This window comes from Dasypus novemcinctus, chromosome 18 (assembly GCF_030445035.2).
Source record: "Dasypus novemcinctus isolate mDasNov1 chromosome 18, mDasNov1.1.hap2, whole genome shotgun sequence".
Taxonomy (NCBI): domain Eukaryota; kingdom Metazoa; phylum Chordata; class Mammalia; order Cingulata; family Dasypodidae; genus Dasypus; species Dasypus novemcinctus.
The window spans coordinates 33671513-33686473 of record NC_080690.1 but is presented as its reverse complement, the minus strand read 5'-3'; the positions used below and the strand labels follow the sequence as shown (position 1 = coordinate 33686473).

Genomic DNA, 14961 nt, shown 5'->3' with positions numbered 1-14961 from the left:
TTTTTTTATTTCTGTCTTTTCTTGATTTATATCTTTTTGTTTTTTTTTTCCTCTAGCACTGAGAATCTTCAATATACTCATTTTTCTATCATTTTGAGGATCTATTATTTGCATATTTTTGATAGTGACTTTATCCTCAGATTGTTAATGATTGCTAATTTTAATACTTAAGTATTAATATTGGTTTTTCTCATGTGCTCTGGAACTTTAGTTTGCAGACTTCTGTTGGAAACTTTTGCTCATTTGCACAGGCATATGCTCTCTCATGCACATCTCAGCTTGTCACTTTTGTTCTTGCCATATAGGTCCCAGGGACTCGCAGTCCACGACTGAACCAAAAATTGGTTCATCATTGTTCCCATCCCACAGAGAAACCCAGGTCCTGTTGCATAGCTTTTTGTGCCTTTTGTGTTACTCTAGACTTGCAGCTTTTTGCCAGTTGTAGCTCAGAATGTCATTTATATAGCTTTTTTCAACTCTTTTCACTGGCAAGAGAACCCCTCACATAGTGAAGCTGCACATGTGGGGTTTTGTCCCCACTACTCTGCAGGCGTAGAGCTTCTGATCACCTCCACCCAGTTCCTAGCCCAGAGTGCAGTAGTCCTGTGTTTAGCTCCTGCCTCTTACCAGAAATTTCTGCTTTCTTTCTGTTCCACAAAGGAATTTATCTTGTTCTTGATAGCAGGGGTATGACTGTATCCTTTTAGTATCTTTGTATAGAATTGAGTTGCTCATATTCCTTATTAGTCAGCGAGTCTTTGTCATATTTTATTATTTTTCACTTCTTCCCTAATCCCATTCTCCTTTGCACACCTACCTCTGAATTTCAGTAGGTAGCCATTTAAGTGAATGTAAGCTATGTTCTTCCAATCTGCCTCCCATGTCTGTTTATCTCTGTAGAGGAAGAATATATATAGATAGTGTTTTGTGTATGATTTAAAAAATTTATATAACTGAAGTAGTTATATAAATATCTTTTTTTTTTTAAGATTTATTTTTTATTTATTTCCCCTTCCCCCCACCCCCAGTTGTCTGCTCTCTCTGTCCATTCGCTGTATGTTCTTCTGTGACCGCTTCTATCCTTATCAGTGGCACCTGGAATCTGTGTTTCTTTTTGTTGCGGCTCTTGTTGTGTCAGCTTTCCGTGTGTGCGGCGCCATTCTTGGGCAGGCTGCACTTTCCTTCAAGCTGGGCAGCTCTCCTTACAGGGCACACTCCTTGCACGTGGGGCTCCCTCACGTGGGGGACACCTCTGCATGGCAGGGCACTCCTTGCGCATCAGCACTGTGCATGGGCCAGCTCCACACGGGTCAAGGAGGCCCAGAGTTTGAACCGCGGACCTCCCATGTGGTAGGCAGATGCCCTGTCCATTGGGCCAAATCCACTTCCCAAGCTCTTAGTTTCTAACATCTTTCAATACTATGTTTGAGACCTCTGTTGCTGTATATAAATCTACAGCACTGTTTCTGACTGCTGGGGAGTATTCTTTTTTTTTTTTCCCCTGGGGAGTATTCTTTATGCTTTAAAGTACCATATTTTGTTATCCTTTCATCTGGTGGTGGTCACTTAGGTCACTTCCAAAATTTTGTTCTTACAAATAACACTGCAGTGAATGGTTTCAGGTGCATCTATTTGTGAACCTGTTTAAGAGTTTCTCTGGCATTGTTGACTGTATGCATACTTGATTTCATTACTGCCAGATTGGTCTTCAGAAGTGTTTGTATCTGTCAGTTACATTGTTTAAAACTTGTCTCTTCAGTAATTTTCCTTTGTTATGAAAGGGCACAGGATATGGCAAACAACCAGCATCTAATGAGTACGTGAAATTAGCATAGTAATTCCCATATCACAGAGTTATTGTGAGGATTAAGTGACTTAAGACAACAGTTTTTGTGCTGCCTTTTTTTTCCTATAGTAAAACAGAGAACCACAATATGTAAAACAAATAAATGGTAAGTATATTCCTTAAGCAATTCAATTTAGCATTGTTTGATGGAAAATATTTCATTATTAACATTCTCCGAAAACACATCCTTAGGGTTTTTGGGCTCACGGATTTTTTGAAAGCCCACTGAATTAAGGTATATAATTCCATCTTAGAGCAGTGTCTAGTAATATTAAATTGTTCCTCAATTAAATTTTGTTTCCTTTTCTAACACCATTTTATGAAGTATGAGCATGAGGGACATTTCAAAGAAGAAAACTTAAAAATGAAGATGTTTTTGTAGGCCCTTGCTTCTATAAGTTCTCAGTTGGGGCTGTCTCTTCTTGGCCTTTCTTTAAGGTATGTATGAGGAAGATGATGTTGACCTTTCCGGCTTGTTACAACTGACACTGGGTCCCTAAAGATAAAACTGAGAGTAGATTGGTCTCCAGTTTTAGTCCTATGCTTTTCCTCAGATCATATGGTGGTCTGTATGTGTGCTCATCTGCCCATTTTATTTATGAGTTATCACAGCTAATGACCTTGGACAGTGAGCATGTATGGCATGCATTTGTTCTTAAAAGTTTAATGCTGTGTCTTTTCCATCCCTTCCCCTAAATTCATTCATGTCCATTTCTTCTCTCTTTTTCTACTCCTACACTTCCAGTTTGAATTTTGATTTGGAATTGTAATTTATTGTTTCCTCAAGTTTGATGTCTTGAATGTTTGTTTTACAGTGATCAGGAACCTCCCTATTCAATGATTACATTGCATGAAATGGCAGAAACAGGTATTTTAAAAATATTTCTTAATTAATGATTATGAAGAAATGTTACCATCTTCCCTCCCCACTCCCCCCACCCCCAGTAAAAGAAAACACTTGCTCTTTAGAAATATGGCATTACTAATTTCATACTATGAAATATGTAGATTGGGCTAGAATGTGTTCTGTTTAAATGGCTCTTTTGCCATATTCTCCCAGTATTTTCAGCCAGTGGGTATTGTGTACTAGGAAACTAAGCTGGACTTTCGGGTCTTGGTTACTTTTCAGTCTCTCATTTTACAGGACACAGTCCAAAATTAGATTTTTCTAGTTACCCAAGGGAACCACAGATATCTACATTTTATTTATGGAACATCACTTTTCAATGTCTTTTAACCCTCTAATGACCGTCCTGCAGTATTGCAAAGATACTTAGCATATACATCAGAAAAAAAAAGTCTTTGGAAATTTCAGTGTGCAAGTTTATTAAGCACTGTATGTTGCATCCTGGCTATGTGGCTGCACCTCCCAGGGATAGTTTTTATCTCACTTGAAAGTATAAAAAATAATATATATAGATTGGTACAAAAGGAATTGTGGTTTCAGGCTGTGAATTTTAAATTATAACTAGGCTCAAACACATCTTTATTAATCAAAATAGGAACCATTGCAATCAACACATTTTTGCCGATGAGAAATAAGTTTGTTTATTCCTGTAGCATAAAAACCCGTGCTTCGGGATTTGAGAACTCTTGGAAAGCATTTTCTGCATCCTGCTGGTTGTAGAAGCGTTTTCCCTGCCAAAAGTTGTCAAGGTGCTTGAAAAAGTGGTAGTCGGTTGGCAAGAGGTCAGATGAATATGGCAATGAGGCAAAACTTCGTAGCCCAATTTGTTCAACTTTTGAAGTGTCCGTTGCACAATAGGCAGTCAGGCGTTGTTGTGGAGAAGAATTGGGCCCTTTCTGTTGACCAGTCCTGGCTGTAGACATTGCAGTTTTTGGTGCATCTCATTGATTTGCTGAGCATTCTTTTCACATGTAATGGTTTCGCTGGGATTCACAAAGCTGTAGTGGATCAGACCGGCAGCAGACCACCAAACAAGGACCATGACCTTTTTTTGGTGCAAGTTTGGCTTTGGGAAGTCCTTTGGAGCTAATTCTCAGTCCATATACCGAGCTGGTCATCACCAGTTGTCGTATAAAGTCCACTTTTCTTTGCATGTCATAATCTTATTGAGAAATGAGAATAAGAGAAGAAGACACTTCAAAATGATGTTTTTTTTATTTTCAGTCAGCTCATGAGGCACTCACTTTTCAAGCTTTTTCACCTTTCCAATTTGCTTCAAATGCCGAATAATCATAAAATGGTCCATGTTGAGTTCTTTGGCAGCTTCTCATGTAGTTGTAAGAGGATCAGCTTCGATGATTGCTCTCAGTTGGTTGTTGTCAACTTACGATGACCGGCCACATCGCTCCTCATCTTCAAGGCTCTCTTCTCCTTTGCAAAACTTCTTGAACCACCACTGCATTGTACGTTTGTTAGCAGTTCCTGGGCCAAATATGTTGTTGATGTTGTGATTCGTCTCCACTGCTTTACAATCCATTTTGAACTTAAATACAAAAATCAATTGCATTTGCTTTTTGTCTAACATCATTTCTATAGTCTAAAATAAATGTAAAATAAACAGCAAGTAATATGTTACCAAAAAAACATAAAGCAAGAAATGCACACTAAAATGATGTATAACATAACTACATTTATTCCAATATCAAACGACAAATTTCAACAAAGCAAAACCACAATTACTTTTGCACCAACCTATATATATTTATATATATATATTTTTCTCCCCTTGGAATTGATAGGTCCTTGACCATAACTGTTTTAGATGGGGAGGATATTTTTTTTCATCATCCCTCAATTTCCTATAGAGAAGTATTTCTGAACTATTTCATCTTCTCAGTTAACTCCTATGTAGCAAAACGAGATGCTTAAAACTATTTTATCATAATTTGAGAACCAAGGACTACAGGTTGAATTTTCTCCAAATCAAGATGTCCAAGAACCATCAGATTCCCGTAAATTAGTATTCTTTGATTCTGTCAGGATAACTAGCAGTTATGTCCATGTCAAGTATTATTAGCTACTTAAAAGCTACAAGTTGAAGGCCAAAGTGTTTTTATTTTAATGTGACGTCATCTTGTGTGACTTTTTTTTAATACATTTTCACCTTTTTAAAATAATGACTCCATTGTATAAACTTCTTGATTTGTTCACAGATGAAGGATGGTTGGATGTTGTCCAGTCTTTAATTAGAGTTATTCCATTGGAAGATCCATTGGGACCAGCTGTTATAACATTGTTACTAGATGAATGTCCACTGCCAACTAAAGTAAGTTAATACTTATCTTTTATGAAACTCTTATCTATGCTTAAGCCCAGAATGAGTGACCACAAAGAACATTTGATGTAATGCATTTCTTTATACTTTTGGGACTCTGTTTTATTAACTATTAATTTTATCATTTAAATTTGTTTTTTTTTAATTACTAATGAGATGCTACATCCTCTTTCTACTTAATAGCTTACTATGAATGCTTTAGTTTCAAACATAAAAATATTAAAAATAGAAGATTTGCATCTGAAATGGCTATCTTTGTTCTAAAATTAGAAGAGAATGTTCAACAGCTTAGCTGATTTTTTTATCTTTCTCTAAGAAATTTCCTCATAACAAAAAAATTTTAAAACATTTTCTAAGAGGGAAAACTGTTATACTGAAAGCATTTTTGAGTTGTATTCAAACATAATAAGAATTAATGTAACCTTGATTATCCCTCACATATAGAACAATAGTAGTGAACTTTCATTGCCTTAGTCCATATGTTACTAACAAATTCTTTTTTATTTTTTTCAATTTTTACAATTTGGATTCTGGCATCTTTCATGTATCTGTTTAAACTTCAGACATTTGAAACAGCATGGAAAAATATATGGACAGAAGGGAAAAGTCTTTGGCCTCATCATTGATGAATTGACTTTTGCCTAGACTTATCAGAGGGTTCTGTTTTAATTTGCTTTGGAAACTCTGGTGGGATTTGTTTTTGCTTGGTGAAATATTTTGGAGAAGTAACTATACTTCATTGTCCCTAAACCCTAAAGCTATTGATTGATCATATTGGCATTTGCGTGGGTTTAATCTGTTTAGTTATTCAAGACTATAGACTACAGAGCATATATTTAACACAGTATTATGAGTGAAATGGGATCTAGCAATTCATGTAACTTTCAGGTTGATCAAATATTTCCCATCAATGATGATGTAATTGGATACATTTTATTATTTTTGTTTGATGATTCTAAGTTTATTTAACACCTGGATATAACTTATATATCAAAAAATTATCTTGGAAAGAACTGAGTAGTGTATATGTCAAGTCCACCTGTGCATTCTGTTTTTAGGATGCACTCCAGAAATTGACTGAAATTCTCAATTTAAATGGAGAAGTAGCTTGCCAGGACTCAGGCCATCCTGCCAAACACAGGAACACATCTGCAGTCCTAGGCTGCTTGGCTGAGAAACTAGCAGGTAACTTCGGGAAGCTCCACAAAGGCAGATGTTAAGTTGTTTGATATTAAGGGGAAGGTGGCACTTGCAGGTCTTTGACCAAACCTGCTGTGCCAGAAAGAAGTGTCTTTAAAGAAAGATTGAGGGACAGGGACTAACTGGGGAAAAAAAAAAGACTACAGAGTTAAGTCCACTCAATTGAAAAAGAATAGTCTGTTCAACAGATGGTGCTAGGAAAACTGGATACCCATATGCAAAAGATTGAAGATGAACACCTACCTCACACCATGTTTAAAAATCAACTCAGAATGGATCAAATACCTAAATATAAGAACCAAACTATAAAACTCCTAGAAAACATAGGAATCATCTCTGGGGCCTTTGGTAGGCAGTGGTTTCTTAGACTTTATAGCAAAAACACAAACAACAAAAGGAAAAGATAAATGGGACCTCATCAAAATGAAAAACTTTTGTGTGTCAATCAAAGGACTCCATCATGAAAGCAAAAAGACAACCTACAGAATGGGAGAAAATATTTAGAAACCACATATCCAATAAGGGCTTAATATCCAGGATATATAAAGAAATCCTACAACTAACAACAAAAAGACAACCCAGTTTTAAAATGGACAACAGATTTGACTAGACGTTTCTCCAAAGAAGATATGCAAATGGTCAACAAGCACATGGAAATACGTTCAAAAGTCATTAGCTATTAGGGAATGCAAATCAAAACCACAATGAGATACCATTTCACACCCACCAGAATGGCTACTTTTTTAAAAAAATGGAAGATAACAAGTGTTGGAGAGGATGTGGAGAAATAGGAACACTATTGTGTTGATCAGAATGTAAAATGGTATAGCTGTTGTGGAAAACAAGTTTAGGAGGTCCACAGGAAGTTAAATATAGAATTACCACATGACCCAACAATCCCACTTCTAGATTATTTACCTAAAAAAATTGGAAACAGATACTGGAACAGATATTTGCACACTGATGTTCATAGGGACATCATTCACAATTTCCAAAAGTGGAAGCAACTCAATTGTCCATCAACCAATGAATGGATAAACAAATTGTGATGTGTACATACAATGGAATATTATTCACCCATCACAAGGAATGAAGTTTTGATACATGAGACAAAGTGGATGAACCTTGAAAGCATGTTAAATTCAATAAGCCAGACACAGAAAGACAAATACTGAATGTTCTCACTGATATGAAAATGATCAGAATGAGCAAATTCAGAGTCAGAAACTAGAATACATGTTACCAGGGGCTGGGGTAGGGGTAGAAAATGGAGAGTTAATGATTAATTGGTATAGAATTTCTGTTTAGGGTGATGGTAAAGTTTTGGTAATGGATGGTGATGATGGTAGCACAACACTATGAATTTAATTAACAACACTGAATTATATGTTTGAGTGTGTTTTAATAGGGGAACTTTTAGATTGTATATATTTTACTAGAATAAAAATTTTTTTTTAAAAATCAAGGGACAGGGACTAACTAGAAAAAAAAATTCACTCAAAGACCACAGAGGTAAATGTAATTTACTTTAACTTTGCATATTTCCAGAGGGAAATTTTTAAAAAGAAAGTTTTACTTATTTGCTTTAAAATTAAGAATAAGAGCAAAAGCTTAACTCTATAACAAATAAAGATATGCACATCCACGCATGTTTATCTAGATAATGGAGATATACAAGGTAGGGGAAGAAGAAAAGGAACTTTAGATTGGATCAGTTCCTGTGAAGCAGATATTAAACTTGGTTATGATTATTATACATTTTAGGAAAGTTAACATCAAAGTGCAGGTGAATAGCTCAACTAGTTATATCATTTATAGTGGAAGGAAGAAACAGTGGATTAGAAAGCAGAACACAGGGAGTGGTTGTGGCTCAAGCTGTTGAGCGCCCACTCCCACATGGGAGGTCCCAGGTTCGGTTCCTGGTGCCTCCTGAAAAAACAGAAGCAAACAACAAGCAAAGCAGATAACCGAGCCAACTCAGGGAGGCCGGTGTAGTACCAGTTTCACACATAGAAGGTCCAGGATTCAGTTCCTGACCCTTGGTACCTCAAAAAAAAAAAAAAAGAAATCAGAACTCATGGGTGCTGGTTCAGACTCTGCCATGCCTGCCATGTGCTCTGCAAGTGACCTGGAGTACGTCACCTCCCTCTGTGGGCTCAGTTCCTCAGCTGTGTAACAGAGCTGGTAATATTCCCTACCCAAGAGAGTGAAGCTTAAATGAGACTAATATGCATGTGAGTATTTTGTAAAGAGTAGAATTTTCCCAAAATAGCTTTCTTGTTATTAGTTACTGATTGAAAATATGACACATTTAATCCTATCTGTTGTTTTTTGTGTTGTCCAGGTCCTGCAAGTATAGGTTTACTCAGCCCAGGAATACTGGAATATTTGCTACAGTGTCTGGTAAGTGAGACATCAAAGCTACTTATTCTTAATCATCTAGAATTGTGCATTTCCTCAAATTACTGGCACAGAGAATGGAACCAGTTATAAATTTTATTTGTAGGTATTTCCTGAGTTTTTATTTATTATTTCCTCCTGTTGGAAAAAAAATGAGGTTGGGATAGGAATTTGTGACAAGCAAAAACAGCCAAGTTGGTCTGGTTTTAAATTTAACCATAAGATAGCTGCTATGATTGACTTCTTTTATGTCCATGAAATCTGCCAAGTGGTAGTAGGGATAGCCACAATGGAAAGCAAATTACATGGCATTCCAAGCCAGGAGACTGTACTGTCACATTCCCAGAGTATGTAAATCCCTACTCTTTCCCTTCCCTTCCCCATTGTCTCCTGTCACTGCTTTTTTTTTTTTTTTTTTTGAGCCTGGAAGTAATTTTATTCACTAAGAATGATAAAATAAAATAACTACAATACTTAGCTAATGTGATGTGTAAGGTTTTATTTCACAGAACAAGAAATCAACACAGTTCACTGGACAGACATGGTCTTTGGTAAAACATTCATCTGTTTGCTGGGGCATAGTAAGGTATATGAGATTGAAAGAAGATTTGTGGCATATATATAAAATACCAGCATTTGAAAAAAAAGAAAAAAAATCAAAGGAGCAAAATGGGGAAAAAATCACAAAAAAATTAAAATCTAAAATTAAAATACCATACAGGAACCATCAATATAAGTTTAATAAAACACCAGGACAAATGCCCTGTTTTATGAAGCTAATTGTATTAAGTGAAACAAAGTGTGTTTTCAGTACCCATCATAATATCTAGAAAAGCAACCGTTATCCTTTAAAACAGAGGAAATAATGTAACTGTTCTCCTTATTCTCCCAATTATAAATGGCATAACATAAAAAGGTTATAACATAGAGTAAGGGTAAAAAGTCAGTCTGGAGATTATTATGTGAGGATAGGGAAGAATTTAGTGTTAGACACAGAAAGCACACCACAGAAAAAAGATGCGAAAATTTAACATCACTGCTCTTAAAACTATTGGCATACAGGTATTTGATATATTATTTATGAAGCTTGTAGTTTGCTAATAAGGCTTTCAATCTCACACTGCTGGACTGCAGTCTTGACTGATCTGCATTTTTTAAAAGTTTTTTTTGGAGATCCGGTGAGCACTGGCCTTTTCAAAACCCTGATCTGAGAGACCTTATTTTTCAACACCTACATAGTATGTATTTAAACACTAAAATACTGCACTAACTGTAGTGGGGATACAGAAGTAGTATAATAGCAGCCAGTTGCCCCCAAGAATTTTAGTGGTTAATTGAGGGGCAAAACTACTGAGACAAGACAATAAGCCTCATTTATGATGGGATGAGATCAAGGGAAAAATTGCTTCATTCGGACCAAGTGCTGCCGGAGTTCTGAGGAGGTGAGAGAGGTGTAGGTGGTGAGAGCTGGAATAGTCAGGAAAGATCTCCTGATGAAGGGGCCCCTCAGCTGGGTCATACCCAAGGAGGAAAAAGTAGATTTCTAGGCTAAGAAAATACTACAGGCAGAAGCCCCTAGATAGAAATGACCATGTACCTGACAGGTTGCAGTGAAATATCGAACTAGAGAATATAGAGTTCAGGGATAAAAGGACTGAGTAGCCAGGTTAATTGAAAGTAGATATGGCAAGAAATAGGATGTCGAACAGACTCTGCAGCCAGGGAGGATGGTGCTTAGGTGAGCTTTGCAGAACTTAGGCACCAGGGAAGTAAGAGGGAACTGTCCAATTTCCTAGAGCTATGTTGGAAGCTCCTTAATGTACCTGTGGGTAAGAGTGATTGTGAGAAGTTAATGATGTTAAGCAGACAGACCTGCCTTTAATAGTGAATGCATCTGACATGAACTTAAATTTAACTAAAACAACTCACTTGTTCTTTCCCACCTATCAGGGAACAGATTGAAATTAACCCAATAGTCATTAATTACATTATTTCTAATTTTGGAACTTGGTATTGATGAATGTTTCTTCTTAGGGTTTTGAATAAAAGGTCATTTTAACCTACAATTCTAGGTTTCTGTTTTGCGTATTTAAATGACTGTAAGAATCAGCATTATTTTATTTATTAAAAATAAAGCCCTAGTAAATCTTACTAAGTTAAAAACCATAATGCATTTAATACAATCCTTTGAAATTTCTATACCTATGAACTAACCAGAGACTTCAAGAAAAAAATATAAGATTAGGAGACTCTGTCTTGGTTCTTCATCATTAACAATATTAGCCTAATGGATAGTCTAGGACTTGAATGAGTGAAATTTATTTCTGAATGTTCTAGTAGCACATATTGAACCAGAAAATGAAATTGATAACTTGCTGCCTCTGCAGTGGAATGATGTGTTTTTTGTTGTGTGTTTCTTTTTTATGTCTTCTTGTCTTTCAGAAGTTACAGTCCCACCCCACAGTCATGCTTTTTGCACTTATCGCACTGGAAAAGTTTGCACAGACAAGTAGGTATAGTGACTACTTGCATTAATGACCTTTATATTAGTTGTTTAAAATACTGTTTTTCTTGATTACTGGGTGAGACTATGCTTTGATCAGACATGCATACATTCCATTTTCATATGGTTAGATAATGTCAAGGCCAGAGAGTTGTAACAAGGACAAGGCAAGGAGTCAAAACTTGATGGCTATGATTACCCACTTTTTATAGTTAAAAATGTAGTAATGGGTTGCTACTTTCTAGAAAACAGTCAAAGCTCTTGGGCTGTGCTATTCCTAGGAACTATAATAGAAGTCTATTCTAGTTTCTAAAAGTGCTCCAAGTTCCTCTCCTTGCTCTTTACCACCAACTAATCTGCCCAGTAAATTGCCCTACTCTTTCATTGTTAATTCAAGGTTTATGGTTCTCCAAACAGGTGAAAATAAATTGACTATCTCTGAATCCAGTATTAGTGACCGGCTTATCACATTGGAGTCCTGGACTGATGATCCTGATTATTTAAAGCGTCAAGTTGGTTTCTGTGCCCAGTGGAGCTTAGACAATCTCTGTAAGTGGGTGTTATCCTTTATTAAAATGTCAGTTTCCATTTCCAAATCCATTTCTTTTATAGGCTCATTGGTCTTCCTTTTGTAGTAGTGACTCTGAATCCTTCCTTATAAAGTCCTCAATTGGTAAGGTTGGATATATTCCTGTAGAAAAGTATCCTCAGGATCCTTCAGAGAAGAATGAGGTGGAATGCTTCTAATTATAGCACTCTCCTATTCAAAAACCTTTATTGGTACCTCATTTTCTGCTCTATCAGTGACTTCAATCATATGGTAGTACCTCATCAGTTCTTCCCAAAACAGATACAGAGATCCAGATCATTCCTGTGTCTGGGCCTGTTCCCTCACTTGGAATTCCCTCTCTTTACTCTTCTTCCTATCCCAATTTTGCTCTTCAAAACCCAAGTCATGTCTTACCTACACCATGAAGGGTCATTCCTGACTTTTTTTTTTCTTCTGAATTCTCCTAAGCCTTTTTCAAGACACTAGTTAAGTATTCAAAAATATACTGCCTGTTATCATTTGCTAATTCTCCATGAGTATTATATATCAAAACTGTATTTCAGACTCCTTCAAGGGCTTCTAGGGCTGAAAAAAAAAACAACTATACTATTCCTATATCCTTCCTAAATAGTTAGCACTGTGCTAAAGCACAGTTGGACACATAACCTCTGCTTTTACCACGACGTGGAGAGGAGTTTAGTCCACATCCTAAGTAATGCCAGTTAAAGAATAATTCTGAAATTTGCAATTTTGATTTTGTTTCATGCAAATAATGAATATAGGAAATGGAAGCATAAACCTAGCAGTGCTACCTTAACCTAGCCCTTCTTGATTAGACTTCATTGTGTAGCAGCAAAGTCAAACTTATAAGTCACCCATCAATCTGCCATTTATAACCACTTTCACTCCTTGATAAGGATGGCAGCTAGTGATGGCACCAGCTTTTATTCTTTTCTAAAGCAGCTTGTCCTAGAAATATGACTACTCTTTCTTTTGCAGTTTTAAAAGAAGGTAGGCAGCTGACCTATGAGAAAGTGGACTTGAATAGCATTAAGGCCATGCTGAATAGCAATGATGTCAGCGAGTACCTGAAGATCTCACCTCATGGCTTGGAGGTAAAGCTTCCACAGATGGCCCTTTTGGGAAAAAAATTATTTTTACTCTCATTTTCATGCCCTTGTCCTATTGTTCTACATTTCTGGCAGAATAGATGGAAGTTTGTTTCATACTCAAAAAGTGGTTAGAGGTAGAAGTGGCAGGGGAGAGGGTGAAGTGAGGGACACATCTACTCTTTTATATCCCACATTGTGCTATATAGTAAGCACTATAATATTTATTGACTGTTTGGTTTAAATATATCTCATTTTAATTTCTCCCATTTTATCCAGCTAAAGGTACAAAGACTAGTGTTTCTAAAAGGAGCCCTTCCTTTTTTTAATCCCAGCATAGCCAATTGTATTAGATCTAGGACTTCCTCTTCTCCCTATGTATTGGAGACATTGCTGATTTTGTGGTGAAGGTGGATAAGAGAGCTGCTTATATACAAGAAAGGCACTAGACATGTCAGGATTATAGAATGGTTTGAAGAATGGCTGCAAACAGCTCTTTGATCCTAAGTATTGCTAACACCTTATGTAGTTTTCTGCTTTAAATTGTATATAAGTATTCATCAACTGCAATGAATGTATCACACTAATGAAAGAAGTTGTTCATGTGGGAGCAGTGGGGGGTTTGGGGAGTGGGGTATGTGGGAACCTCTTATATTTTTTAATGTAACATTGTGTACGATCTATGCATCTTTTAAAAAAATCGTCAAAAATTTTTTAAAAAACATTAAATAAATAAACACTTGTATATAAGTACTGTATATTACACCCACCCTTCAATAAATTCCTCTCACTCCATCATAACAAGTTCAAGTTACGGCAACATTTATGCATTTGTAAAGGTTATAATATGAGAGCAAAGCTCTATAAATACTTAAAAGAGAAGCCAGTGGTCTTTACTAATTCTGCAGCAATCTTTGAGGCTTTCTCAGCCTGGCACCAGTTCTGTTAGAATGCTCTGAAAATGAAATTATATAAAGTAGTCATGGAGTGTGCTCCATTCAGTTTTGCAATTTTTGTCAGTGAGGGGATGGACAGCGTAAGAAACAATAGTCCATCAGAAGCTTTAATAAGGAAAATGTACTCACCTTTCTGAGCAGTCAGTTATATATGGAGGTCTTCAGACAGTGATGGTGAACTGTCATGCTCTTTGATTTTGCCAGGCTCGTTGCGATGCCTCCTCTTTTGAAAGTGTGCGTTGCACCTTTTGTGTGGATGCTGGAGTGTGGTACTACGAAGTAACAGTGGTCACTTCTGGTGTCATGCAAATAGGATGGGCTACTCGAGACAGCAAATTTCTCAATCATGTGAGTACCCTGGAGAACTGTGCAAATGAGGCCGCAGCCATTTGCTTTGTGTTTTTGTGTGTGTTTGTTTCGGTGGGCATATAGAAAATATTTAGGTATACTTATTTTTCAAATAAGTTTGTGTGATAATCGTTTCTTGGACTGAATCACATGATGCCAAATCCCTAACAGTAGTTTGCTAAACCAATTCAGAAACGAAAAAAAACAAGTGAAATTGTCCTCGGCCTTTTTTTTTCATCAAATCCTAAGATCACACTAATTTTCCACCTAGAGGTTGGATGTGTCCTTTGTCTTTATAGGCATCTTTGTCTCAGTTGTTATATTATAATGGGGCCAGTGATCATTTTTACTGAGTTTAAACTTTAAGAACTTTGTAGGAATTCTCTTCCTTCCATAAAATACTGTTTTCTTGACTTCTCTCACTTGACTTTTACCTGGTAGTAGGCACATTTGATTTCAATAGTTAGTACTTATCTTTTGTTAAATCTGTAATGTAAAAGGGAAGATTCAATCCATGACAGTAAGCAGGACTCTGCTACTACCTGAGTACAAAAGGTATTGGGGTTCCTCCCTTTTTTATAGATCTGAACATTCTTGCCTGTTTATATCCTTCTAACACCTAGTCCAGTGGCCTTTCTTCTGCTGATCAAATTGTAAGCTGTTTGGAATGAATCCAGTTTTGATCAGGTGTGTTTTGAGTATATGTGATTATTACCCTTTGAGCTAGGAAAATTATATTATCTTGTTAATCTAAAATAACAGTCCCCCCATCCCATGTGTAAAGTCCTGGGGTGGGTTTTAGAAATG

The 14961-nt window shown here is 36.5% G+C and overlaps 1 protein-coding gene across 3 annotated transcripts in view; it reads left to right on the top strand.

The window, feature by feature from the left end:
* Positions 1-14961, top strand: part of RSPRY1 (ring finger and SPRY domain containing 1) — a 49717-nt gene that overhangs the window by 15128 nt on the left and 19628 nt on the right. For all 3 annotated transcript variants that reach the window (XM_004480032.3, XM_004480033.4, XM_004480031.5), the window contains exons 3-10: positions 2662-2714; positions 4967-5079; positions 6147-6273; positions 8633-8691; positions 11131-11197; positions 11609-11740; positions 12741-12856; positions 14011-14154. In XM_004480032.3, coding sequence (XP_004480089.1) covers positions 2662-2714; positions 4967-5079; positions 6147-6273; positions 8633-8691; positions 11131-11197; positions 11609-11740; positions 12741-12856; positions 14011-14154 — 811 coding nt within the window. The remainder of the gene's footprint in view (positions 1-2661; positions 2715-4966; positions 5080-6146; positions 6274-8632; positions 8692-11130; positions 11198-11608; positions 11741-12740; positions 12857-14010; positions 14155-14961) is intronic.